General features: G+C 54.2%; 2 protein-coding genes across 5 annotated transcripts in view; one reads left to right on the forward strand and one right to left on the reverse strand.

The window, feature by feature from the left end:
- Window positions 1-25,399, forward strand: part of LOC136404021 (lysine-rich nucleolar protein 1-like) — a 360,920-nt gene that overhangs the window by 296,495 nt on the left and 39,026 nt on the right. The window lies entirely within an intron of this gene.
- LOC136404023 (IQ domain-containing protein K-like) overlaps window positions 1-25,399 on the reverse strand; it is a 69,154-nt gene that overhangs the window by 18,516 nt on the left and 25,239 nt on the right. For both annotated transcript variants that reach the window (XM_066383507.1, XM_066383508.1), the window contains one exon: window positions 15,346-15,430. In XM_066383507.1, coding sequence (XP_066239604.1) covers window positions 15,346-15,430 — 85 coding nt within the window. The remainder of the gene's footprint in view (window positions 1-15,345; window positions 15,431-25,399) is intronic.

Below are 25,399 nucleotides of genomic sequence, written 5' to 3' on the forward strand. Positions count from 1 at the left end.
CCTGGACCGGGGGAGAAGGCTTTTGTGAGCCCTGGGGGCAGGCACGCACCCATTGGACTGGGCTAATTCCAGTCTTTATTGTCATGATTAGGAAACCGAGTTAAATGGCGGTGGTTGTGCCAATCAGCAAATACCATAGGGTACAATGTCCCTGGAAAACAAACCCTCCCTTATGAGGCCTTCTCTATTTTTACTTCTTTTTAAATGACCACACAAGGTCCATCTGCCCTCCAAGATAGACACTCTGAGTAAGATAGACGTTATTCCACACTTGACCTTGGAGTAAGATCAGGAAGAAAGCTCTTGTATTTGGATGTAAATTTTATATTAAAAAAAAAATGTCCATGGGCCAATCAAATGCTCCTAATTATTTAATATAACACTCCGAGGAAAGCCAAGACAGGGTGCCATGCTGGTTAAGAGAGACAACTCTGGATGAGAAAACCTGACATTGAATCTCCGCCCTGCACGTTACAGACTGAGAAACCTTGAGCGAGTTACTTCAACTCTCTGAGCCTTGATTGCCTCGTCTGTGAAATGGGGATAATACAAGTATTTCCTCCAACCGGGCTGGTGTGAAAGCAAGGGGAGATATTGCCTGACGTGCAGTAGGCTCTCACCGCCTGAGCAGTTTCTTAAATCAATGAATAAAACAACGAGACTCATCTGGGTTCGGCTCCGAAGTTGTGTCCTTCCATTCCCGGTAGGACTTGGAGTCGAGGGGCTGAGGGGTCAGTGATTCGTACAATTGGAAGTGAGGCCCCCTCGTAAGGGTTTACAGTTTACGGAGTATGTGAATGACTTTATAATTGTGTAACTTCCTGCCTCCCTCAGCTGATGGAGAGGCACTGGGCTGCTGCGAGGTGGTGCTTGCAGGCAGGGAAGGAGAGGGAGGCGGCACAGACCCGTACTTCCGAATTCCTCTTCTGTCAGTCGTCTTCCCTGCTTCTTGGCAAAACAGATAGAAACGCAGCAACAACGGCCTTCTGGGGACCGCTCTCTGGAGGCGTTCCCGCGGCAGCGGAGGAAGCCACACGCTGTCCCACAGCTGCTGGGAAGACTCAGCTGGGCTCACAAAGTGGACCCCCACCTGGTGCGAGGTGTCCCGTACAAGGTTCTCACTGTGTCTTTGCCGTGACTTCAAATATTAATGGTTATACCGAAGGATTTTATATTTAAGAAAAGTGGATTTCTTCTTCTTTTTTTATTTATCTGCTCATTTTTAGAGAGGAGGGGAGGAGCAGGGAGCATCGACTCCCATATGTGCCTTGACCAGGCAAGTCCAGGGTTTCAAACGGCGACCTCAGCGTTCCAGGTTGACGCTCTATCCCACTGCGCCACCACGGGTCAGGCCAAGAAAAGTGGATTTCAACATAAAGGAAATATATGTTTGCAAAACCTCTTTCAATGACCTCATGAATTACTCATGAATTCCTCAGTTCCTAACTCGCTCATGAATTCCAGTTTCTTTTTGTAAGTAAGCGTGATGATATCCTCTCAGATCTTTTGCGACAAACGCTGGGGCCCTGGCCAGGTAGCCTAACCTCGTTGGTTAAGAGCCTCATCCCAAAACAAGGTTGTGGGTTTGAACCCTGTGAATGAGATTTTCTGTGCTGACCCTGTCTCTGAGAGCTCCCGTCTCTTTCTCACAGACAGAAACCTCGCCTCTTTTCCCCGCTCGATGCTGTGTGGGCGCCTCCTCTAGGCTCTGGTGCTCTAGGCTGGGGCTCCCATACTGGGGCGAGGACCCTCCCCTCTCAGGGAAAACCTCCCTGCAGGCGAGAGTCCCTCAGACCCTCGGCCGCCCGCTGGCTCCTGATGTGGGCACGGCCCTTTCCGTGTCTCCGCCCTTCCTAGCCGTCTTGATGTGGCTTCTTCTGGGAAATCTTGGTTATGGACTGCTCTTCACTTAGTCTGAAGTTGGTTTTTCAGGATGATTGTTCTTAAATGTAGTTATAACTCCAGTTTGGTCCTGGGAAGAGACGCATGGAACGTTCATCTGCCTTTTCCATCCACAAACACGGATTTCTTTTGAGTTCATACTTACTGAGGGCTTTAGTCCTAATTCTAAGTGTCCCCAGGTCTGAAGTCATGTCTTTTATCCAGGCATCAGTAAACTCATTTATTGTTAAAGGCCAGATAGCAAACATTTTTCACTTAATGAGTCATAGAGTCCTTCTCCTCAGGACCCAACATTGTCATAGCACAGAAGCAGTCATGGGAGAAAAATGTATTTTATTTTTTAAATGGGCATGGCTGTGTTCCAATAAAGCATTGCTCACGAAAACAAGCACGGGCCAGACCTGGTCGGCTTGCTCCCGTGGGCCCGCTGCTGTTCTCCTCAAGGGGAGATCAGAACTCGCTCTCCGCGAGTGGGGACTGGAACTGTGGCACCAGCTCCCTTGATTGCCTCTTCCGTTTCTCCGTATGAAGCAAAGATGATTATGTTAACACCATTCCCTAAACCGACCTGATAATATTGAGATCACTCAGGGCACTTGCTGTCATCAGAATCCTAGTTTCTTACCTCATCGTTACCGAGTCGGTCCATGTGAGATGGACCCAAGTCTCAGCATGGTTAGCAAGAGCCCCAAGTGATGTAATAATGATCGGAAAACCCTAGGAAACCCTGCTCTCAGTGAGGAGCCTCTGAAGGAGAAACAATGTGACAAGACTTCCTGCCCCAACGTCTGTCCCGCTTTGTCTCAGTTCTTACTTAGTCAATGCCGGCTGATCGTTTGCAAACCCTTAAAAGTCAGAATCGAGGCTGCTGGCGTGCGGTCCGGAGGCAGGTCTGCGTGACTCACGAAACAGCTGCCTCCCCGGGGGGGGGGGGGGGGGGGGGTCCTCCCAGGCCGGCTGCAGAAAGGCCTTCTCCCTGGAAGCGAGACTTACTTTATTTTAACTTAAGTCCCTTTCATAGTAAACGTATTCATGTAGTTGCAGGTAGGAATTTGATAAGTATCACATCGCAGTCCATACTGGATACATGGAATTTCCCCCAACCGCTCAGTTGCTGGAGATGGAGAGAAAGCACATCTAGCTTTTCTTGGTGCTTGCTTTACCCTAGATAATCAGGAAATGATTAAGTTGCAAAAGCATGTAAGGTATTCAGTGACTTTCCCAATGATTTATAGGGTTAAATTAGAGCAAAGTTTGCTCTGCCAAAGACCGTATTACTTACTGCAAAATGCTTTGATCTCTCCCTTACTCTTAATGCCCAGAGCTGACAGGTATGTGGCCACAGCCGCCCAGATGTGTCTAATGTACAGTCGAGGCTGAGAGCCACTCGCTGCTCTGGACACGTAAGGCCTCTCCTAGTCCCCAAACTAACAGCCTCAGCATCACCTGAGAACTACTTTGAAATGCAAGTCTTCAGGCCACACTCCTGTCCTACTGTCTCAAACACCGTGGGGCCGGAGCCCGGAAGTCTCTATGTGAACAGCTCCCCATGCAGCCGTGGTGCCAGCTAGGGCTTGAGAACTCCCAGCTGGGCCCCCCACTACGTCACGGCCCCCTGGGGCCTCGGGAAGCGGGGGAGGCTACCTGCCCTTCCTGAACCAAGGTCGGCCTCTCAGCAAGTTCCGGAGTCGAGGCCTCAGGAAGGCTAGAGGCTCCCCGTTCTCTCCCTCCAGGAGTGTTTCTTCCGTCTCGTAGGAAAGCGGGCGTGGCCCAGTGCAGGAGGAGAGGCACGCGGAGAACTGGAGTGTCTCCGCCAGGAGCCAGCCGCGAGGCCCCAGACGCCTTCCAGCCCGGCCCAGCCTCCAGCCCAGCAGCCACCCACTGGACCACAGAAACCGAGAGCTGTGGTCCATCCCTGCGGCTGTGAGTCACTAAGACTTAGCAGGGGCCTTCCAGGGGCAACGGGTCAGCCCTCTCAAGGGAAAGACTGCAGGGAAGCTGGGAGCCTGGCCAGCACCAGGTGTCGGGGCCCCAGGGCCTCAGGGGCACTTGTTTCAGAGCCCTGATGTCACCACCCATAAGGGTTCTGCATTTCACCTCACACTGCGCCCTCAGATTACGCAGCCGCCCTGCTAATATGCAGTTTTCAGTTTATTCCTAGCAGTTAGGTTGACCAGCTTTTTTTTGTTTTTGTTTTTTTACATATTTGGGATATGTTGTGATTGAACAAATAAAAAAAGGGGCTTTGCACACAGTCTGGCAAGTTGTCAAAGCATTTTCTGGGCATAGTAAGGAAAAATCCACTCGCAGATACAACCTGGAGCATATTTAAACAACTCCAGGGCCAGGCAGGGGGCAGGGGGGCAGGGGGCAGGGGGGCAGGGGGTAGGGGGGCAGGGGCAGGGGGTAGAGGGCAGGGGGCAGGGGGCAGGGGGGCAGGGGGCAGTGGCAGGGAGCAGAGGCAGGGGGCAGGGGGTAGAGGGCAGGGGGCAGGGGGCAGAGGGCAGGGGGGCAGGGGGGCAGGGGGCAGAGGGTAGGGGGGCAGGGTGCAGGGCCAGGGGGCAGGGCCAGGGGGGCAGGGGGCAGTGGCAGGGGGGCAGGGGGGCAGTGGCAGGGGGGCAGGGGGTAGAGGGCAGGGGGGCAGGGCCAAGGGGCAGGGGGCAGGGGGTAGAGGGCAGGGGGCAGGGCCAGGGGGCAGGGGGCAGAGGGCAGGGGCAGGGGGCAGATGCAGGGGGCAGGGGGCAGAGGGCAGGGGGCAGAGGGCAGAGGGGCAGGGAGCAGGGGGCAAGGGGCAGGGGGGCAGGGAGGCAGGGGGACAGGGGGAAGGGGGGCAGGGGGCAGTGGCAGGGGGGCAGGGGGCAGGGGGAAGGGGGGCAGGGGGCAGTGGCAGGGGGGCAGAGGATAGGGGGCAGGGGGCAGGGGGGCAGGGGGCAGAGGGCAGGGGGGCAGGGCCAAGCAGCAAGGGGCAGGGGGTAGAGGGCAGGCGGTAGGGGGCAGGGGGCAGGGCCAAGGGGCAGGGGGCAGGGGGTAGAGGGCAGGGCGGCAGGGGGCAGGGGGCAGAGGCAGGGGGCAGGGGGCAGAGGCAGGGGGCAGGGGGCAGAGGGCAGGGGGTCGGGGGCAGAGGGCAGGGGGCAGGGCCAGTGGGGCAGGGGGCAGAGGCAGCGGGGCAGGGGGCAGGGGGCAGAGGCAGGGCCTGTCCTGTCCTGGAAAGCTGGGCCCAGGCAGCCCACTCTCACTATTTATAGTGCTGTGGCCTATTTTGGCCTCCTGGGTGGCTCTGAAAATGGCCCAGAGAACTGGGCCTGGGAGCTGATGACAGGAAACAGGCTCCTTCATTCTTGGAGGCCGCTGGAATCGTGCCGGGCGTAGACTTTCTCTTTAGCTCAAGGACATTGTGAAAAACAGGACTTTGACAGGAGATAAAAGTATTAAGGAATACTTAGAGGAAAAGATCAGGGATACACGCTGAGGGGAGAAGACGCACAGATCGGATCGAGTCAGCAGAGCTAGCGGTGACGAGGCCCTGACCACGTGTGCGCCAGGCTCCGTGCTAGGCACGCGGGGTGCTGTTTACACTGTCGCCCATAACCCTAGGAGGGCAGAACCATTATTATTCCCATTTTACAGGAAAGGGAACTGAGGCTTGGGGAAAATTTTTTAGTTTATGGAAGGTCATGGGGTTTGTAAGACAAGACTGACCTACCCAGGCTGTTACCTGCAGCCCGAGCATGCAGGGGCTGGAGCCATCCAGGCTGGAGCATGCAGACTCTTACTTAGATCTGGTTCAGGAGGTCTGGGCGGGCCTGGGTTATGCATTTCCAACCATTTTCCACATGGAGACGATACCATTTCCACGGCCATAATTTCAGAAGTTTTATAATAATATTTTCCTGCTTCCCTTTCAGCCTCCTGATATCTGCTCTCCCTACAGCAGCCCGTGTGACCTTCCATTGCTGCATAATAAAGACCCCCCCCCCCCCAATGTAGCAGCTTAAAACGACAAGACACTGATTATCTGATACAGTTTCTGAGGGCTGGAGACCTCAGTGTTTTCTGCCAGGTGGTGTCTCTGGAGGGACGCTCGTGACAGGGCTGCTGGCTCCCCCGAGTTGAATGACCCCAGACAGAGGGAGATGAGAACTGAGTCTTTTATAGCCTAATCTGGGAAGTGGCATGCCCTATTTCCCCCTCATTTATTGGCCACACTTACCAACCCCGGTCCCGTTGTGGGAAGGGACTCTCCAGGAATGTGAACTCCGGGAGGTGGGGAATCACTGGGGACTCACGGTGGACGCGAGGCTGACCACTCGTTTCCTGATGAAGCCTCAGGTCGGATCACGTCACTCTTCTGCTTAAAGCCCCGCCATCCGTCAAAATAAAGTCCACGGGTCCAACGACCTGGGGAGAACTGCCCTTCGCCTCCCCAGGACCTGGTCCTGACCACCTCCCCGCCTCTCCAGCTCGCTCCTGGGTTCTCAAATGCACCCCGCCTCCTCCGTACGCACGTCCTTCCGCCTGGAACGAACCTCGTTCAGATCTCGACTCGAATGGCGTCTTCTGCGAGGGGCCACCCTTGACCAGGCCCACCTTCTACAACAGCCGCCTCTGCTCTTCTTGTCCAGCCCTCAGTTTCCTGTCTTCTTCTGCGCTATTTATTTGTAGCAGATAACGTTCAGCTAGGAGTCGACCTCTCAGCTCCATGGAGGGTGGGCGTGGCCACGGGACCTGCTTTGACCAGTGGGAAGTGCGGAGAAGGGACGGAGGGACGGAGGGACGTGCTGGCTTCCGGCCTGCGCCCTAAGACTCACCGTGCGTGCCCGCGCTCACCCCTTCCGAGCCCTGCTGTCAAGAGAACATGGCTCTGGTAGCCCACTGATCTCAGAAGAACGACAGAGCCTAGAACACAACTAAACAGCACCCAACTGCCCCCCCCCCCCCCAGCCGCTGACACTCGGCTGATCTGGAGACATGGAAGTCGTAAATATAACTATATGTTGTAAGCCACTGCGTTTTGGGGTCGTTTGTTAAGTAGCACTGTTGCAACAATAGTTAATGGATACACCTGTTGCTTATGTCTGTATTTACATCTGCTCATGGTCTCTCACAGAAGTGCAGCTCTGTGAGAGCAGAGATTTGGTCTCACTCCCTGCACACGCCCGGCGTCTAGGAAAACATCTGCCTGGACCTCGCAGGTGTTCAATACACACTAGTGAGCTCATGTGAGCGAATGAACTGATCTAACTGTAGAGCCCACTTGCTTAACCTTCACACCCCACCCCTTTCACCTCAGCCCCCTGTACAGCCAGTGGCCGCGGCCACCATCACGGCCGCCTGGCCCATGCAGGTTCACATTAGATTTGGACAGTCAGTAATGAAACAACGGAGCCAAGAACTGGTGGGCCATTAGCTTTAATCCTAGCTTGCACCTGGCGGGCAAGAAATACACACAGTGGGAAAACACTTCCCTTTCCATTCAGGGCTCCCCAAAGCCACTGACTTATCCGAGTTTCCTAGAATCAAAGTTTTCTAACCTCACTAGCCTTATTCACCTCTGTTCCCCATCTCCTTCTCTCTGCACAAACTGGCTTCTCCTCCAGCACTCCACCATCTTGGCTGCTTCTCCTCTCCTCCACATGGCCTTTCTCTGTTCTCCTCCAGCATGGGCTCCTCTGTCCCATTTTATAGTGTAGAAATCAAAACCTTTACTCCAATATACAAACAAGGAAGTCTCCGATACAAAGTCACTTATCTGAGGCAGAATGGGATTCCTCATGAGAGTGCAGCACCCCACATCATGCAACAGTCAAGGGTGTGGGGAAAAGCTTAGTCTTTTTTTTTTTTTTGACAGAGACAGTGAGAGAGTCAGAGAAAGGGATAGACAGGGACAGACAGACAGGAACGGAGAGAGATGAGAAGCATCAATCACCAGTTTTTCACTGCGCGTTGCAACACCTTAGTTGTTCATTGATTGCTCTCTCACATGTGCCTTGACCACGGGCCTTCAGCAGACTGAGTAACCCCTTGCTTGAGCCAGCGACTTTGGGTTCAAGCTGGTGGGATTTTGCTCAAACCAGATGAGCCCGCGCTGAAGCTGGCGACCTCGGGGTCTCGAACCTGGGTCCTCTGCATCCCAGTCCGATGCTCTACCCACTGCGCCACCGCCTGGTCAGGCAAAGCTTAGTCTTAAAACTAAGCCTTAGGCTATAGCCACCCTGCCTGCTTACAGCCTGCCCCCCACACCCAATGCAAACTATAAGCGAGCAAACATATCTATCATATTTACAAACTTATTTGACCGACACCCCCCAAATTGCTAAGTATTAAAAAAGTAATTGTCCCGAGCAGCAGTTTTAGGCAGCAAATGCTTCACAAGGAAACTGTGACTCACACCTAAGTGTCTAGCACGGCCTCTGAGCCCGACACTATTCCTTCGCAAATGGACCAGCTCAGAAGTCATCCAGAAACTACACAAGCCCCTGCCTGAGGACAGAAATGCTGCTTTAAATGACACAGGCTCACCTGGCTGGGCTGCTGTTCCCAGGGGAAAGACAGGGAGGTGACTAATTACACACAAAGGGAGGAAATGCATCCCCCACGCCCCTGAGCGGAACAGCTGCACCAGGAGACACCCCTCTCTGGAAAGGAGGAAGAGGAAGTCAGGAATGCTCTGAGGCTCACCAGCAACGAGAAGGCAGAATGGAAAGAAGAAGCTGGCCTTTCAATCACTCGTTGTTGGAACTTGCTGAGGAGATAAAGATCAATACTGACTCCTACAGGTTTCTTCCCTCCTGCAGACTCAGGCCTCACTTTGGGTTTGGGAGTATTTGGAATGAGAAACGGTTTGGCCAAATTCCTCCCTGCCAACTACATGGATAGTGTGCTCTCCTTCAATGCAAATACTCAGAACAGATCTCTGTGTGCCGCGGTGGAAAGTTACCCTCCGTGCTCAACGAAAAGGCACGATGCTGTGTGAGCCCATATTGACAAAACATATCCCATGTTTATAAAGAAACACAGCAGGATAAATACACAGAGATGTTCATATGGACAAAGCACTGGGCAGACACACCAGCTTGTGAGCAGTGTTTTAACCTGGGAGGGTCTCGAGTCAGACAGGAACGGAGATGGTCACATTTTACTTTAAACTACCCGTGATGGACTCGATGTCTGTACCGCCCCTCCCCCCATATTCATATTTAGAAGCCCTAAACCCCAGTGGGATGGAATTAGGGGTGGGGCCTCTCGGAGGTCATTAGGTTTAGTTGAGATCACAAGGGTGGGGTCCCCATGATGGGATTAGTGCCCTTTGAATAAGAAATCAGGCAGCTTGCTCTTCCTCTGTCTCTGCCACAAGTGCACACGGCAGGAAGGCAGCTATCTGCAGGCCAGAAAGAGAACTCTCACCGGGCACCAAGTCTGCCAGCACCTTGACCTTGGACCTGCCAGTCTCCAGACCAGAGAGAAATAAATGTTCGCTGTGTACGCCTCCCAGCCGGTGGTATTCTGTTACAGCTGCCCAAACTAAGACATTATTCCTATGATTTTTGTTCCTAATAAGTGCCTGTTCTTTTACAACAAAAATATCAGTAAGACTTTTTCACATAAATATGGCCATTTTTTTTTCTATGCCCAAAACTGTTCTGTTGCTTCCTGCAATACTTTCAGAGGTTGTCAGGTGTGGCTGTACAATGACATCTTGTTTCCTAGGAAGTTTGCCAGCTAATTCTCTGACAACAGGCCTTCTTCTCCCTGTGTTGCAAAGACTGGGCCATGAGCAATCGTGTCCTTGGGGCCCCACATCTGCTCGCCTCGGCCTTGTCGTTACATCAGCAGTTACTTTCTGCACACGCAGCGACTTCACCGTTCTGCTGAAGGTCGTCGTCTGCAGCGGTGCCCAGATCGGCTAATGCCCCATGGTCTTGGGCAAGGAGTGTATGAACCTCATTTCTCATCACCATCTGCTTGCTGGCATTCCAGCTACATAGCAAGCAATCTTCTCATAGAATATATAAAACTGACAAAGATTGCTCTCCCAGTTGGTCTTTAAAACCTCTCCTGTTTGTTTAGAAGTAGAACCTCTGGTACTTTCTCAAGTCGGAAAGACATGGATGCATAGTCACCTCCATTGTGATACCATTCATTTCTGCATCTACAGTTCACAGAGCACTTTCTAATTTTGTTTCCACTGAAAAACCTTTTGGGGCCTGACCTGTGGTGGTGCAGTTGGATAAAGCGTTGACCTGGAACGCTGATGCTGGTTTGAAACCCTGGGCTTGCCCGGTCAAGACACATATGGGAGTTGATGCTTCCTGCTCCTCCCCTCTTCTCTCTCGCTTGCAAATGAATAAATAAAGTCTTAAAAAATATTTTTAATAAACCATTTTGTTCCTTATGACAGCCTGGTGAGCTAGACTGGGCAGCTATTATTATTTTCAGCCTAAAAAGACATTGAGATTCACCCTAGCTGGTTGGCTCAGTGGTAGAGCGTCCACCCAATGTGTAGATGTCCTGGGTTCAATTCCCAGCCAGGGCACACAGGAAAGGCGCCCATCTGCTTCTCCTCCCCTCCCCCTCTTGGTTCTCTGTCTCTCTCTTCCCCTCCCGCAGCCAGGGCTCAATTAGAGTAAGTTGGCCCAGGCACTGAGGACGGCTCCCTGGCCTTCACCTCAGGTGCTAGAATGGCTCTGGTTGCAACAGAGCAGTGGCCCCAGATGGGCAGAGCATCGCCCCCTGGTGGGTTTTCTGGGTGAATCCTGGTCGGGCACATGCGGGAGTCTGTCTCTGCCTTCCTTCCTATAAATGAATGAATGAATGAATGAATGAATAAATAGATAAGTAGAGACTTGAAGATTCTGAGTTCAGTGATTTGTTCTGGATGGTCCACCTGCTTGGTGGGCAGACAGCAAGTCACTTCCTGTTCATCGGTGGCTCTGCGTGTCAGAGTCTCCTGTTCCTACGTGACCCGTTGAATAAGAATCTCAGGGGATGAGACCCTGCGTGTTAGAATTTAAAACCTCTCCACGGAGGACCTTTAGCCATAGTAATGACCGGGGCTCTGGACTGGGACAGAAATCCGTCGTAAAGAGGATTTGCCGGTGCAGCTGAATCCAGGTGTTCCTGCCGTGCCCCCGTCTCTCCGCTGCCTCTGCGGTGGTTTCTCTGCAGGGTCCTCCACGCAGAGGCCCGTGGCTGTGACAGCCGGCAGGGCCCTCCACGCAGAGGCCCGTGACTATGACGGCCGGCAGGGTCCTCCACGCAGAGGCCCGTGGCTGTGACGGCCGGCAGGGCCCTCCATGCAGAGGCCCGTGACTGTGACGGCCGGCAGGGCCCTCCACGCAGAGGCCCGTGACTGTGACGGCCGGCAGGGTCCTCCACACAGAGGCCCGTGGCTGTGACGGCCGGCAGGGCCCTCCACGCAGAGGCCCGTGGCTGTGACGGCCGGCAGGGTCCTCCACGCAGAGGCCCGTGGCTGTGACGGCCGGCAGGGCCCTCCACGCAGAGGCCCGTGGCTGTGACGGCCGGCAGGGCCCTCCACGCAGAGGCCCGTGGCTGTGATGGCCGGCTGCTCCGTGCAGACTGAGCTGCTCCATCTCCACAGCCCCCGGGGCCCTGACGGGGCCTCACCGGGCGTGACCAGCCTGAGCAGCCCCTGCCCACCGTGAGCTAAGCCCTGGAGACAGAGGGTGCCACGTGGGAGTGTTGGGTGGACAAGCTCTCTCCACAGCCCTGCAGGGTGGGGGCCGCCTCAGTCTAAACCAGGGGTCCCCAAACTTTTTACACAGGGGGCCAGTTCACTGTCCCTCAGACTGTTGGAGGGCCGGACTATAAAAAAACTATGAACAAATCCCTATGCACACTGCACATATCTTATTTTAAAGTAAAAAAACAAAACGGGAACAAATACAATATTTAAAATAAAAAACAAGTAAATTTAAATCAAGAAACTGACCAGTATTTCAATGGGAACTATGGGCCTGCTTTTGGCTAATGAGATGGTCAATGTGCTCCTCTCACTGACCACCAATGAAAGAGGTGCCCCTTCCGGAAGTGCAGCGGGGGCCGGATAAATGGCCTCAGGGGGCCGCATGTGGCCCGCGGGCCGTAGTTTGGGGACCCCTGGTCTAAACCTTTGCTCCCCCTCCATCGTCAGCAGGATCTTCTTGGGGCACCCCCCTCACCCCGGTCCAGGTCACCACCGACACAGGTATACCGGCTCCGATTCACATTCTTCTCTGCCCTTGGAGATGGGGCTCTCTGACTTTTTCTTTTTTAATTCTGCAAAGCCGCGAAGGGGCTGCTGACAGCCACTGCACTGTATTGTTCATCAGACACCGGCAATGATCATGGCCTCTGTGACTCTCAGCCGTCACAATGCTGGAGGGAACGCTGGTGGGAGGAGGGGACTGTGGGCCAGGCTGGTGGCTAAGCTGAGTCAGGCCAAATCAAATAAAACGAACAGGCAGAAGGCATAAAACACCAGGAGCTTATTCGACAGAGTCAACAATCAATGGATTTAGCTGGCCTCTGCTTTCTGAATCGCCAGAGAAATTTCAGTCGTTGTACCCATGAGAACCTCATCTGGACTTCATGAGAGAACAGTTTTTGTGTCAACTGTTGCCGGTTGCACCCAGTATTCCTGAACAGAAAGGCACCATTGGTGGTCGTGTGGCTTACCACCAGACACTTCAGAAAGGAGACTGTTCACAAGACCAGATTCCAGTCACAATATCCAAATGGATTGAAAAAAAACAAAAAACAAAAAACCCTCAACTCTGGCCAGTTGCCTCAGTGGTAGAGTGTTGACACAGTGTGTGGATGCCCCAGGTTCGATTCCAAGTCAGGACATACAGGAGAAGCGCCCATTTGCTTCTCCACCCCTCCCCATTCTCTCTCTCTCTCTCTCTGTCTCTCTCTCTCTTCCCATCCTGCAGCCATGGCTCAATTGGTTCAAGCACATCGGCCCCAGGTGCTGAGGATGGCTCCATGGAGTCTTGCCTCAGGCGCTAAAAATCGCTCAGTTGCGAGTATGACTCTATATGGGCAGAGTATCAGCCCCAGAGGAGGGTTGCCAGGTGGATCCCAGTCTGGACACATGCAGGAGTCTGTCTCTCTATCTCCCCTCCTCTCACTTGGAAAAGAAGAAAAAAAAACCCCTCAGTTTTGTATGTTGAAACAATCTGGCTTTCTAACCATTAATTGAGTATTTTGAAAGAAAAGCATGTCCACTTCTATAGAAGTGCTTGATGTCTAGCAATAACTATCGGGACCCTTGACTCAGGGCCAACACTTACAAAGTCCTAGTACCAACAATGGTTCACTACAAAGAGCTTGTTGTATGACGTGATGTTTCTGTTAATGTAGTCGGTTAAAATATATTTTGATTAGATATCTGACTACTTTCATGATAACAAGTGAGGACTTTCAGATTTCTGGATTTGAACACTTCCTGGCAAGAATATTTTAAAAAGTCTTAAAAAAAAGGAAGAAAGCCTGACCAGGCGGTGGCGCAGTGGATAGAGCGTCGGACTGGGATGCGGAGGACCGAGGTTCGAGACCCCAAGGTCTCCAGCTTGAGCGCGGGATCATCTGGTTTGAGCAAGGTTCACCAGCTTGAGCCCAAGGTCACTGGCTCGAGCAAGAGGTCACTCGGTCTGCTGAAGGCCCACGGTCAAGGCACATATGAGAAAGCAATCAATGAACAACTAAGGTGTCGCAACGAAAAACTGGTGATTGATGCTTCTCATTTCTCTGTTCCTGTCTGTCCCTATCTGTCCCTCTCTCTGACTCTCTCTCTCTGTCTCTGTTTAAAAAAAGGAAGGAGGAAGTTCTGACACGTGCTACAACATGGATAAACCTAAGGAAGGTTGTGGTGAGTGGAATAAACCAGTCAGAAAAGGACAAATACTGCATGATTTCACTAATAGGAGGAATTCCACTTACAGTAGTCAAAATCAGAGAGACAATAAGGATGGTGGTTGCTGGGGGCGGGGCAGAGAGAAACAGGAAGTTGTTTAACGGGCTCAAGAGTTGCAATTGAGAAAGATAAAAAGAAGTTCTGGAGATGGATGGTGGTGATGGCTGCACCACAGCATGAAGGTCTTTAATGTTAGTGACCTGTATACTTAAAAATGATTAAGATGGGCCCTGGCCAGTTGGCTCAGCGGTAGAGCGTCGGCCTGGCGTGCGGGGGACCCAGGTTCGATTCCCGGCCAGGGCACATAGGAGAAGCGCCCATCTGCTTCCTCACCCCCACCCCCTCCTTCCTCTCTGTCTCTCTCTTCCCCTCCCGCAGCCAAGGCTTCATTGGAGTAAAGATGGCCCAGGCGCTGGGGATGGCTCCTTGGCCTCTGCCCCAGGCGCTAGAGTGGCTCTGGATGCGACAGAGCAATGCCCCGGAGGGGCAGAGCATCGCCCCCTGGTGGGCAGAGCGTCGCCCCTGGTGGGCGTGCCGGGTGGATCCCGGTCGGGCGCATGCGGGAGTCTGTCTGACTGTCTCTCCCTGTTTCCAGCTTCAGAAAAATACAAAAAAAAAAAAAAAAAAAGGTTAAGATGGTAAAGTTTATGTTATGTGTATTTTACTGCACACACACACACAAATTTTGTAAGACTGATTTTTCCTTCATGGCATTTAAGAAGCTGCAAGTAAAGGTTTTTGTTGATTTCTTTTTTAACGTTCATGGTTAAGTGCAGTAGAAACCACAGGGAGTGTGTGAGGTAGAAGCTGATGTGAGTGCTGGCTCTAAGAGTACACTTCGCAAACTCCTGAAAATCCCTTTTTCTAGTCGTGGTTGTTACTGACAAAAGCAGGCCAAAAATAAGAACTTGTTAAGATTTTTTAGGTTTAGAAATGTTTACACCAAAATGTCAACAGTAACTTTTGGGTGACAGTTATCAGGGACTCAAAATATTTTTTAAAACTCTTTCTATTTTTATTTTAACTTACTGATTTCAGTGAGAGAGGAGGGGGAGAGAGAGAGAGAGAGAGAGAGAAGCAGGACCATCAAGCTGTTCCTGGCTGTGCCCTGACCAGGGATCGAACCGGCAACCTCTGTGCTTCAGGGCGGTGTTCTAACCAACCGAGCTATCTGGCTAGGGCAAGACTCAAAAATATTTATTTGCTTTACCTGAATTACCTGGATTTTCTAATATTTTTCTAAAATGAATGTGTACTGCTGTCAGTTTGTGTGCAATCTTATTTTTTAGGTAACACAGACCAGTCAATCCAACTTTAAAAGGTTGGAAGAGACTTTTAACAATAATTGCAAAATAAGTTTTGGAAAAAATTCTAAATCCCTCTTGAGAACTCTTTTACCGAGGACCCCATTTCCGAGGTCGGGGGGTCAGCTCTACCACCCTCTGCCTCACACTTAGGTTTTCCCGAGGGCCCTCCGTGTCACCGAAGCCCCTGGCCGGCCGGACGCCGTCACTGCGCCGGACTCTTACCCGGTAAGCTCTCCAGAAGGCCTGGATGATGAGGGCGGCTTCCTTCTCCGTCAGCAGGAGGGAGAGCGGGATCGGGGGCCGCGGGCTGAAAGGCAGGAAAACGGGTACACGCCCCTGAGAATCCACCCTGCGGCCTCAGCCAGGCCTCGGACGACACACCGGGCCCTCCGGTCCAGTGCCTCGTCCACTTCCCCTTCTCAGAGAGAGAGCAACAGCCTCGCTTTCCATAGAAAAGTTCTGGCTTGAGTTTGCATTTTCTATTTTACAACCTGGGATAGACTTTTTGTTTTTAGGCAGCTCAATCTTAAATCACTTGTAGCCTGCTCTGCTTTGAAGGACTGAGGTTGGAAGAGGTCTGTGTGACTCCTGCAGGTGCAAGATCACGTGTTGTTGACGTAAGGCCCTGTGAACACAGCAAGGGACAGAGCTGAGGGACCCTCAGATACTGCCCGAGGACCAGGACGTATGTAACAAAGGACTCTTTTCCTAACTGTCTATTGAAGGGAAATGAAGTAGTCTCTCTTTTTCCTGAAAGCAAAATATTGGAATTTATCTCTGGTCGGGGTGCAGCCCAGTGTAATGTGGCAGCAATCCAAGAATATTTTAAGTTAAGTTATACTAGATCGCAGTAAGCAATCAAATGTCTCAAGTGCTGGGTCAGTCTACTCTTGTGAAATCTTCCAGACTGGGATGTGATTCTTGATCCTAGATGACATATTTAAAATCCACGGCTAAATTCTTTTCCCTTTCTCCTAATAGTTTTATACAGATGCTAACTGCTGACGAGGACGTGCAGGTCTGACTTTGGTTTGGTTCTTATGTTTCCCCAGAGCACGACTCCCTGTGAGAAGCAGGAGTCAAGACCTGGCATATATGGAACAAAATAATAAACCTCTGAAAGGGCCTGACCAGGCGGTGGCACAGTGGATAGAGCGTCGGACTAGGATGCGGAGGACCCAGGTTCGAGACCCCGAGGTCGCCAGCTTGAGCGCGGGCTCATCTGGTTTGAGCAAAGCTCACCAGCTTGGACCCAAGGTCGCTGGCTTGGGCAAGGGGTCACTCGGTCTGCTGAGGGCCCGCGGTCAAGGTACATATGAGAAATCAATCAATGAACAACTAAGGTGTCGCAACGAAAAACTGATGATTGATGCTTCTCATCTCTCTCCGTTCCTCTCTGTCTCTATCCCTCTCTCTCTCTCTCTCTCTCTCTCTCTCTCTCTCTCTGTAAAAAAAAAAAACAATAACAACAAAAAAACAACCTCTGAAAGGATGTGGGTCACAGGGAGGCTGTTCCCGGGGCAGGGTCCCCAAAAACGACTTTGCAGGTGAGGGACTCCCAAGTGCCTTGGCCTGGGAACCCCCTTTCTACTGACTGCCGTCACTTGACTTTTCAGCAGGTCCCATGTGCAGAGAAGTTGACGAATCTGTCCACGGTCACACAGTTCGCAGGTGGCCCAGCCGGGGCCCAGACCAACCCGACCCCAACGCCAGGCTTCCCTCACTCACAGAAGCCCAGCCCGGCACCTGCTGCCAGCCTAGCTCGCTGTGCACCGTTCCCCAGGACCCGGGCTTTTGTTTCCCTCCAAACATTGACTGAAAAACAGCCGCCACCCCTGCCTCCAGCAGCCCCACCCTGCACACAGCATATCTGTGTCAGTGCGTGCTCTTCATCAGAACCGGCGAGAAGCGGGGAGGCTATCGAGACTGTATCCAGGGAGAAGCGTGGTTGCCAGGGGCTGCTTCTCCGGCCCCCCCTCCCCACCCCCAGAACACCAGATAAAAGAGATTCTTCGACTCCTTCAGAGATGGACGTGTGCCCTCGAAATCACAGCAACGTCGCAAACTTTTCCCTAATGTTCTGCTTCCGTTTTTATTTGAACTACGTGGGGTTTTTCCCCTGGTTCAGTTTTTGTTTGTATTTCTTCTTGTCCGTCCCCGTTCCTCCGGGCTGCCGTGGAGTCTTCAGACGTGGCTGGAGGCTGAAGTCTGTCAGCTGCTTCCCACTGCCCTGTTTTCAGGCCTGTGACACCAACAACCCACATCCCTTTAGTAATTAATTCTCCTTCACTCGTTAAAAACCAGCGGCTTCCGGGGAGAGCCTCATGTTGCTCAGAGATGCTGGTGGCCCGGCCGTGGGTTTAGGAGAAGAGTGTTGTCAGGCGGGCGTGACTGCTGGCTGCTGTTCAGAGAGCTCTTCGCACGCCCCTGCCCCTCCGGCCGGCCGGCCCTGCTCCCTGCGCTCCGGCCACGCTGGCCCTGCCCCTCCGGCCGGCCCTGCTCCCTGCGCTCGGGCCACGCTGCCCCTGCCCCTCCGGCCGGCCGGCCCTGCTCCCTGCGCTCCGGCCACGCTGGCCCTGCCCCTCCGGCCGGCCCTGCTCCCTGCGCTCGGGCCACGCTGCCCCTGCCCCTCCGGCCGGCCCTGCTCCCTGCGCTCCGGCCACGCTGCCCCTGCCCCTCCGGCCGTCCGGCCCTGCTCCCTGCGCTCCGGCCACGCTGCCCCTGCCCCTCCGGCCGTCCGGCCCTGCTCCCTGCGCTCCGGCCACGCTGCCCCTGCCCCTCCGGCCGGTCGGCCCTGCTCCCTGCGCTCCGGCCACGCTGCCCCTGCCCCTCCGGCCGGCCGGCCCTGCTCCTTGCGCTCGGGCCACGCTGGCCCTGCCCCTCCGGCCGGCCGGCCCTGCTCCCTGCGCTCCGGCCACGCTGGCCCTGCCCCTCCGGCCGGCCCTGCTCCCTGCGCTCCGGCCACGCTGCCCCTGCCCCTCCGGCCGGCCCTGCTCCTTGCGCTCGGGCCACGCTGGCCCTGCCCCTCCGGCCGGCCGGCCCTGCTCCTTGCGCTCGGGCCACGCTGGCCCTTTGGTTACTCAGGTGTGCCCTCCCACTGGGACTCTGCTGGGAGGGCTCTCCTCTGCCTCCAGGGTCCGCTTCCCACGGCCAGGACTCTGCACCCCGTTGTGCAGGTTGTTGCCGTCCAGGGCGCCCCGCTGGGCAGAGCTGACACCTGCCCTCTCCGCTCCGCTCTGCTGGGGGAGCCGCGCTCCAGGCCCAGGGCTGCGAGCCAGCGAGGAGCCCTTCTCCTGACCTGCTCAAAGGCACCTCAGCGCGAGGGGGCTGACACCGCCTTCTCCCAGTGCACCCGATTCCCTCTTCCCATCTCTACTCGAACGCTAGTGGGAGATGTTGTTTGATTAGGTCAGGGCCCCGTGGAGCGCTGTGCAGACTTCCTTTCTAGTCCTTGGCCCAGTTTGGAGGTGGAAAGCTGTGTGATTATCTAATTAATGCCCAAACCCGCAGCGGCACTGAAAGCGGCAGGCGGCAGAAACGGGGCCTGTGTCCGCTCCTCTCAGCTGTCCCGGCCCTGAGCACACTCCGGGCACGCAGTGGACACTCAGCAAACAGTGCGGCCTGAGCCTCCGCACCTGGCGCCGGGTGACAGGCACCTTCCACGCAGTTTCACTAAACCTTCACAACATCAACAGCGAGTTGCTGACCTTCATCTTTCACGGCGGAGACGCGGAGGCAGAGCGGAGAGGCAGGGACGCCGTCCCGGTCGCCCACAGTTTTCTGCCGAGAAGGCGAACTGGCCGGGACAGAGCGAAGGCTCAGGGAGGAGAGGAGGGAGCTCAGAGGTCACTCACAGGGAGCAGAGGGTCCCAGCACAGGCACGGGTCAGGCAGAGGGCAGCCTGGTGCTCACAGAGAAGAAAACTCCGAGGGAGACGGGAGCCACGGCACAGAGGCCTCCTCTCCGTGAACCCCTCGCAGCTACGACGGGCGGCACTGGCTCGACCGAGGCCCCACGGGGACACCCCACATCAGGACAGCAGAACGAGGTGGCGCCCATCACCTGTCCCGGGGGAGGTCTGACCACCGTGCCTCTCCGTTCAGCGGCCGTTGTCCTGCTGTTTCCTCGACTGATGTCATGAAATCGTCAAGGTAACAGGGTTCCTCTTTTGGAAACAGCAGCAGAAAAGGAGACCGCAAATCAGGGGACCAACAGGCTGGGCCAGCCCAACAAAGGGCTCCCTGCCCCCCGTAATGAAACCCTCTGCCTCACAGTGATGTTTCCAAAGGAGAGACGAGATTTCTAATAGGCCTGTCAGCGGTAACGTGAAGCCGCCTTTTAGTGACACCCCTGCTTTCATGGTGAAATGAGGGGCATCGTCTCGTTCTGACACCAAGAGTGAGCATGAGAAAGCCAGCGGCAGTCAGGCCCGATGACAGGGACTTGGCTGCAGAGAGAAGTCCCTGGGAGTCACCAGCCATTTCAGCGGGCGGGGAGGCCACACCAGGCCCCATTCTCTCTTCTGAAATCAGCGCAACTGGCTTCAGTCAAATAAAGATAACAGATCGAGTAGCGGCAACCGCTCATCAGGGGGGCTCCAGGCAGAGAGAGGAGATGACCGTGTCTGTCCCAGGAGACAGCAGCCACAGCTCCTCAGGGTTTAGAGAGGACACCCCCAGAGCATACAGGTCTGTGCATCAGGGGGGTCCAGGCAGAGAGAGGAGATGACCGTGTCAGTCCCAGGAGACGGCAGCCACAGCTCCTCAGGGTTTAGAGGTGACACCCCCAGAGCAGACAGTGCATCGGGGGGTCCAGGCAGAGAGAGGAGATGACCGTGTCAGTCCCAGGAGACGGCAGCCACAGCTCCTCAGGGTTTAGAGGTGACACCCCCAGAGCAGACAGGTCTGTGCATCAGGGGGGATGAGTCCAGGGAGGGAGAGGAGATGACCGTGTCAGTCCCAGGAGACGGCAGCCACAGCTCCTCAGGGTTTAGAGGAGGCACCCCCAGAGCAGACAGGTCTGTGCATCAGGGGGGTCCAGGCAGAGAGAGAGGAGATGACCGTGTCAGTCCCAGGAGACGGCAGCCACAGCTCCTCAGGGTTTAGAGGAGACACCCCCAGAGCAGACAGGTCTGTGCATCAGGGGGGATGAGTCCAGGCAGAGAGAGGAGATGACCGTGTCAGTCCCAGGAGACGGCAGCCACAGCTCCTCAGGGTTTAGAGGAGACACCCCCAGAGCAGACAGGTCTGTGCGTCAGGGGGGATGGGTCCAGGCAGAGAGAGGAGATGACCGTGTCAGTCCCAGGAGACGGCAGCCACAGCTCCTCAGGGTTTAGAGGAGACACCCCCAGAGCAGACAGGTCTGTGCGTCAGGGGGGATGAGTCCAGGCAGAGAGAGGAGATGACCGTGTCAGTCCCAGGAGACGGCAGCCACAGCTCCTCAGGGTTTAGAGGAGACACCCCCAGAGCAGACAGGTCTGTGCATCAGGGGGGTCCAGGGAGGGAGAGGAGATGACCGTGTCAGTCCCAGGAGACGGCAGCCACAGCTCCTCAGGGTTTAGAGGTGACACCCCCAGAGCAGACAGGTCTGTGCATCAGGGGGGTCCAGGCAGAGAGAGGAGATGACCGTGTCAGTCCCAGGAGACGGCAGCCACAGCTCCTCAGGGTTTAGAGGAGACACCCCCAGAGCAGACAGGTCTGTGCATCAGGGGGGATGGGTCCAGGGAGGGAGAGGAGATGACCGTGTCAGTCCCAGGAGACGGCAGCCACAGCTCCTCAGGGTTTAGAGGAGACACCCCCAGAGCAGACAGGTCTGTGCGTCCCACAGGGAAAACAGTGCTGCTGAGTGTTTCTCCAGTAGGAAGTGTTTCATTGGTCATGCTCACTTGTCACGTTCTTCTTTTTTCTCAGGTTCACTCATGTGAACTAACTATATCTGAGCTTCAAGATCAATGCTTTCACTCTGAGAAGGAACAAGTAATTTTTCTGATTGTGTGTGTGTATAAAAACACAGACACACACACACCACTCTCCCCTTTTCTGAACGCTAAGTAAAAGACCTGCAGGACCCAGAGAAGACACGATGTTTACAAAAGAGAATCTGAGAAGTTGGTCTTTATAATCTCTTCACCCAGTCCTAAGACGAGAGGTAGGTACCATTCAAAATGGCACTGAAGTGAACTGGACCCTAAAGGAGAAAAGCTTGCTTTATACTGAGAACCGAGTCTCAGGATCCAAGCTCTATCTACTTCTCATTGGGCAAGAGATTAAGTTGTTTTCTTGGAACATGAGAGCGGAACCCAGAAGCGAAGCCACTTACAAAACGACACAGAGCCTACATCGGCCATTGTTCACCAGCCTCTCAGGAGCCCGTGGTGGATCGTGTCTGCCCTCCCAGCCAGGGAAAGAGATCACCCATCCTGCCCTCAGCCTGCACTGGATTCCCGAACGCTCTTGCTGAGACGCTGCAGTGCTGAGTAATGCACTGCAGATATTTGGAGGTATAGGAGAGGTTACCTGGAACGCTCCCTCCAGACACAGAGTCACTAGCCGCTAGGACAGACTTTCACAGGACTCTCTCCACCCCAGACTTCTGTGACATGAGGGGTAATTCCACTAGGGACTCTTTCCAGTGGCCTCCGAGCACAGGGAGGGATCGTGGCTGTTAGATTGTGGTGTTGCTTTGTCCACTCAGCAGCTCCAGACCGGACGGCCAGCATGCAGGGGTCACCCAGCGTCAGGCTGACCCGCTCCAGGGAAGCAGGGAGCTAGGTACGATCTCACCACCCTCTCCTTGGGAGCAGCATATGGGTCCAATTACTGGTGCTCAGTTGACAGCCTGCTGCAAGACCACATCCTCCTTCTTGGGCTGCAGTTATAACCATGTTAAAATTCAAGGCAGTCAGGCCCTGGCTGGTTGGCTCAGTGGTAGAGCATCGGCCGGCATGTGGAAGTCCTGGGTTCGATTTCTGATCGGAGCACACAGGAGAAGCGCCCATCAGCTTCTCCACCCTTCCCCCTCTCCTTCCTCTCTCTCTCTCTCTCTCTCTCTCTCTCTCTCTTTCCCTCCCACAGCCATGGCTCATGGTTGGAGCAAGTTGGCCCCGGGTGCTGAGGACGGCTCCACAGCCTCACCCCAGGTGCTAGAATGGCTTGCTTCGTTGCCAAGCAACGCAGCTGCTGCTGAGCCCGGGAGAGCGGCCCCTGGTAGGGGCCTGTGGGGTGGGGTGCACACAGGAGTCTGTCTCTGCCTCCCCACCTTTCACTTAATAATAATAAAAGATCGGGGCGGTGAGACTTATGCTTTGGGTAAATACACCCAGATTGCTGTGCCTTGGTTTCCGTCCTGCTCCACAGGGCGAGCCCAGGAGAGGTGGGGGTGGGCGGGGAGGTGGGAGGGTTACGGGGCGAGCGGACCACCACCCTCTCACGAGTAAGAGAGCCCCTTCCCGCCCCTTCTAGCCACTCGGAGCGGATCTGAACTTGGTTTTGTGTTTGTTTTTTTGCCTCGGGTCTCTTTCCACTCTGGCAGCTGGAAGTCCTTCTCAGAATAATGTTCTTAAAAACATAACGGTAAATACGTAAGATTACAAAGCAAACCAATTAGATTGAAATACCGTTATCAAAATGTTTTAAAAAGTTAGTGATTAGCAATATATGTACTTCTAAATTATGCAGTAAATAAGAGCTAATGTAGCTCAATTAAGCAGGGTAACTGGATGGGCGTGACGAGTGTCAGCGATGTTTTGCCATCAGCGCACCAACTGTACATGACATGAAAACATCTGGTTGCCACTAGTGACAAGGTCACAGGTGCTGTGGACACGGCTGATGTTCGCTGTCCTTGGTTGGAGACTAGTGAAAATAAAGAAGTCATTTCCCCCTTCTTCAGGGTTGGCCAAAGGGGAAAAAAAAAATAAAGATTAAGGATTTAAAAATAAACAAGATAAATCCAAACAGTGAAATGAGACCATCTAAAAACAGAGTGACCGGGAAGTTAGGGAATTGGGCTCCAAAAAGTTGTTAAAGGTCAGCTTCCCAGACGAAGAGAGAGTCAATGTACTATAGTGGAGCAGTTACTGGGAACAAAAAAGAAAGAAATGCTTCATATTTTATTCCCACTAAGTTGTGATTCTTCACTAAACCCGTTAAATTTTCCAAACAGAACTTTTCTTTCTCCTTGACTTCATTTCAGTAAAGGGCTCCCTCTTCAGTCAGAAGTTTCCAAGTCATCCTTGACTTCTCTCTCACCTCACATGCAAGCCCCAACAAGTCTTTGTTCCAACATCCAAATATATCCAAACCTGGCCCTGGCCGGTTGGATCAGCGGTAGAGTGTCGGCCTGGCGTGCGGGAGTCCCGGGTTCGATTCCCGGCCAGGACACACAGGAGAAGCTCCCATCTGCTTCTCCACCCCTCCCCCTCTCCTTCCTCTCTGTCTCTCTCTTCCCGTCCCGCAGCCAAGGCTCCGTGGGAGCAAAGTTGGCCCAGCACTGAGGATGGCTCTGTGGCCTCTGTCTCAGGTGCTAGAATGGCTCTGGTTGCAGCAGAGCAACACCCCATATGGGCAGAGCATCGCCCCCTGGTGGGCATGCTGGGTGGATCCCGGTTGGGCGCATGCGGGAGGGAGTCTTGTCTCTCTGCCTCCTCACTTCTCACTTCAGGAAAAATAAAAAAATATCTCCAAACCCAACCTTTCTTACCCCTCCACTCCAAGCTGCCATCGTCCCCTCACCAGTCCCCCCTCCCTGCACTATTAGCGCTGGCTTCAGTCCACTCCCATCCAGCTGCAGTGATCTGTTTTAAAGATAAACTGGAGCCTGACCAGGTGGTGGCGCAGTGGATAGAGTGTCGGACTGGGACACAGAGGACCCAGGTTCGAAACATCAAGGTTGCAGGCTGGAGGGCGGGCTCATCCGGCTTGAGCACGGGGTCACTAGCTGGAGCGTGGGATCATAGACATGACCCCAAGGTCGCTGGCTTGAGCACGGGGTCACTAGCTTGAGCATGGGATCATAGACAAGACCCCAAGGTCGCTGGCTTGAGCAAGGGGTCACTGGCTCTGCTGTAGCCCCCAGGTCAAGGCACATATGAGAAAGCAATCAATGAACAACTAAGGTGCCACAATGAAGAATTGATGCTTCTCATCTCTCTCCCTTCCTGTCTGTCTGTCCCTAACTATCCCTCTCTCTGTCTCTCTCTGCCTCTGTCACACACACAAAAAGATAACCTGGATTATTCCACTCTTGTGCTCAAAGCCCTACAATAGTTTTCTATCACACTCAAAAAAGAAAAATCTTAATTCTGTATCATGGTGCCCAGGGCCCCCCCCCCCCCCCAGCGGGGCACAGCCTGGCCCACTTCCTCCTCCCAGCCTCCTCCTGCCTCACTGCCCCATCTGTTCCGGCTCAGGGTTCCCCCGGCGGCTCTGGCTGCCTGGAGCGCTCTCCCGGCTCTTTGTGAGGCTGGCTCCCTCTGTCTGCCACTCGGGCCCTGTGGACACATCGCCTCGTTAGAGAGATGAGCCTCTGCTGGCACCTCCAGAGAAGACACGAGCACCTCTCACCCTGTCCGCTCACTCTCTCCGCGTCCTCCGCTTTACTTTTCTCCAGAGCACCTGCCTTCTTCCCGTTCCACGAGTCTGTTCGTTTGGTTATTGTCTGTCTTTCTGCTCCCACGTAAACGCCACGAGGCCCAAGGTTTTCTCTCGTTCTCTGCTCTTATCCACGGCACCCAGACAAGTGCCTGGAACAGAGCAGGCACTCCATGAGTATTTTCCAGTGAATGAATGATAATGTAGATAAGGAAATAGAGAACTTTCATGCTAGAATTCAGCGCACATACTCTGACTTGCACTTGCTGGAGACCCCTCTGCTACTCGTGGGTTTTTGCTGAAGCTCTGACGACCGTCCTCCTCAGGTCAGGGGTGAAACAGAACTTAGCATTCTCTGAATACTGACTCTCAGCCCTCCGCGGGGAACACCTTTCATGCTGGTCTGCCCACCGTTCCCTCCCTCTTCTCCCGGCGTCAGCCCTCAGGTTTTGCTCTGACAGCTTCGCCCTCTCTGAGCTGGGCAGAGTTTGAGGCACAGTGCTTTGCCCTCCTGTGACCAAGGGGTGCGTCTGAGACTCGAGGTTGGCCAAGCAGACGTCATCTCCCTGGATCAAGAGTCTCGAGTGGACTGTCAGAGACCAGGGGCCGCTTTCCGCTGGGGGGTCTTGAAGACGATTCGTTGGCTGGCACTCTGGACCCCTGGACCTGCTTTCTACACCCAGGTC

The sequence above is a fragment of the Saccopteryx leptura genome, chromosome 4, assembly GCF_036850995.1.
Source record: "Saccopteryx leptura isolate mSacLep1 chromosome 4, mSacLep1_pri_phased_curated, whole genome shotgun sequence".
Taxonomy (NCBI): Eukaryota; Metazoa; Chordata; class Mammalia; order Chiroptera; family Emballonuridae; genus Saccopteryx; species Saccopteryx leptura.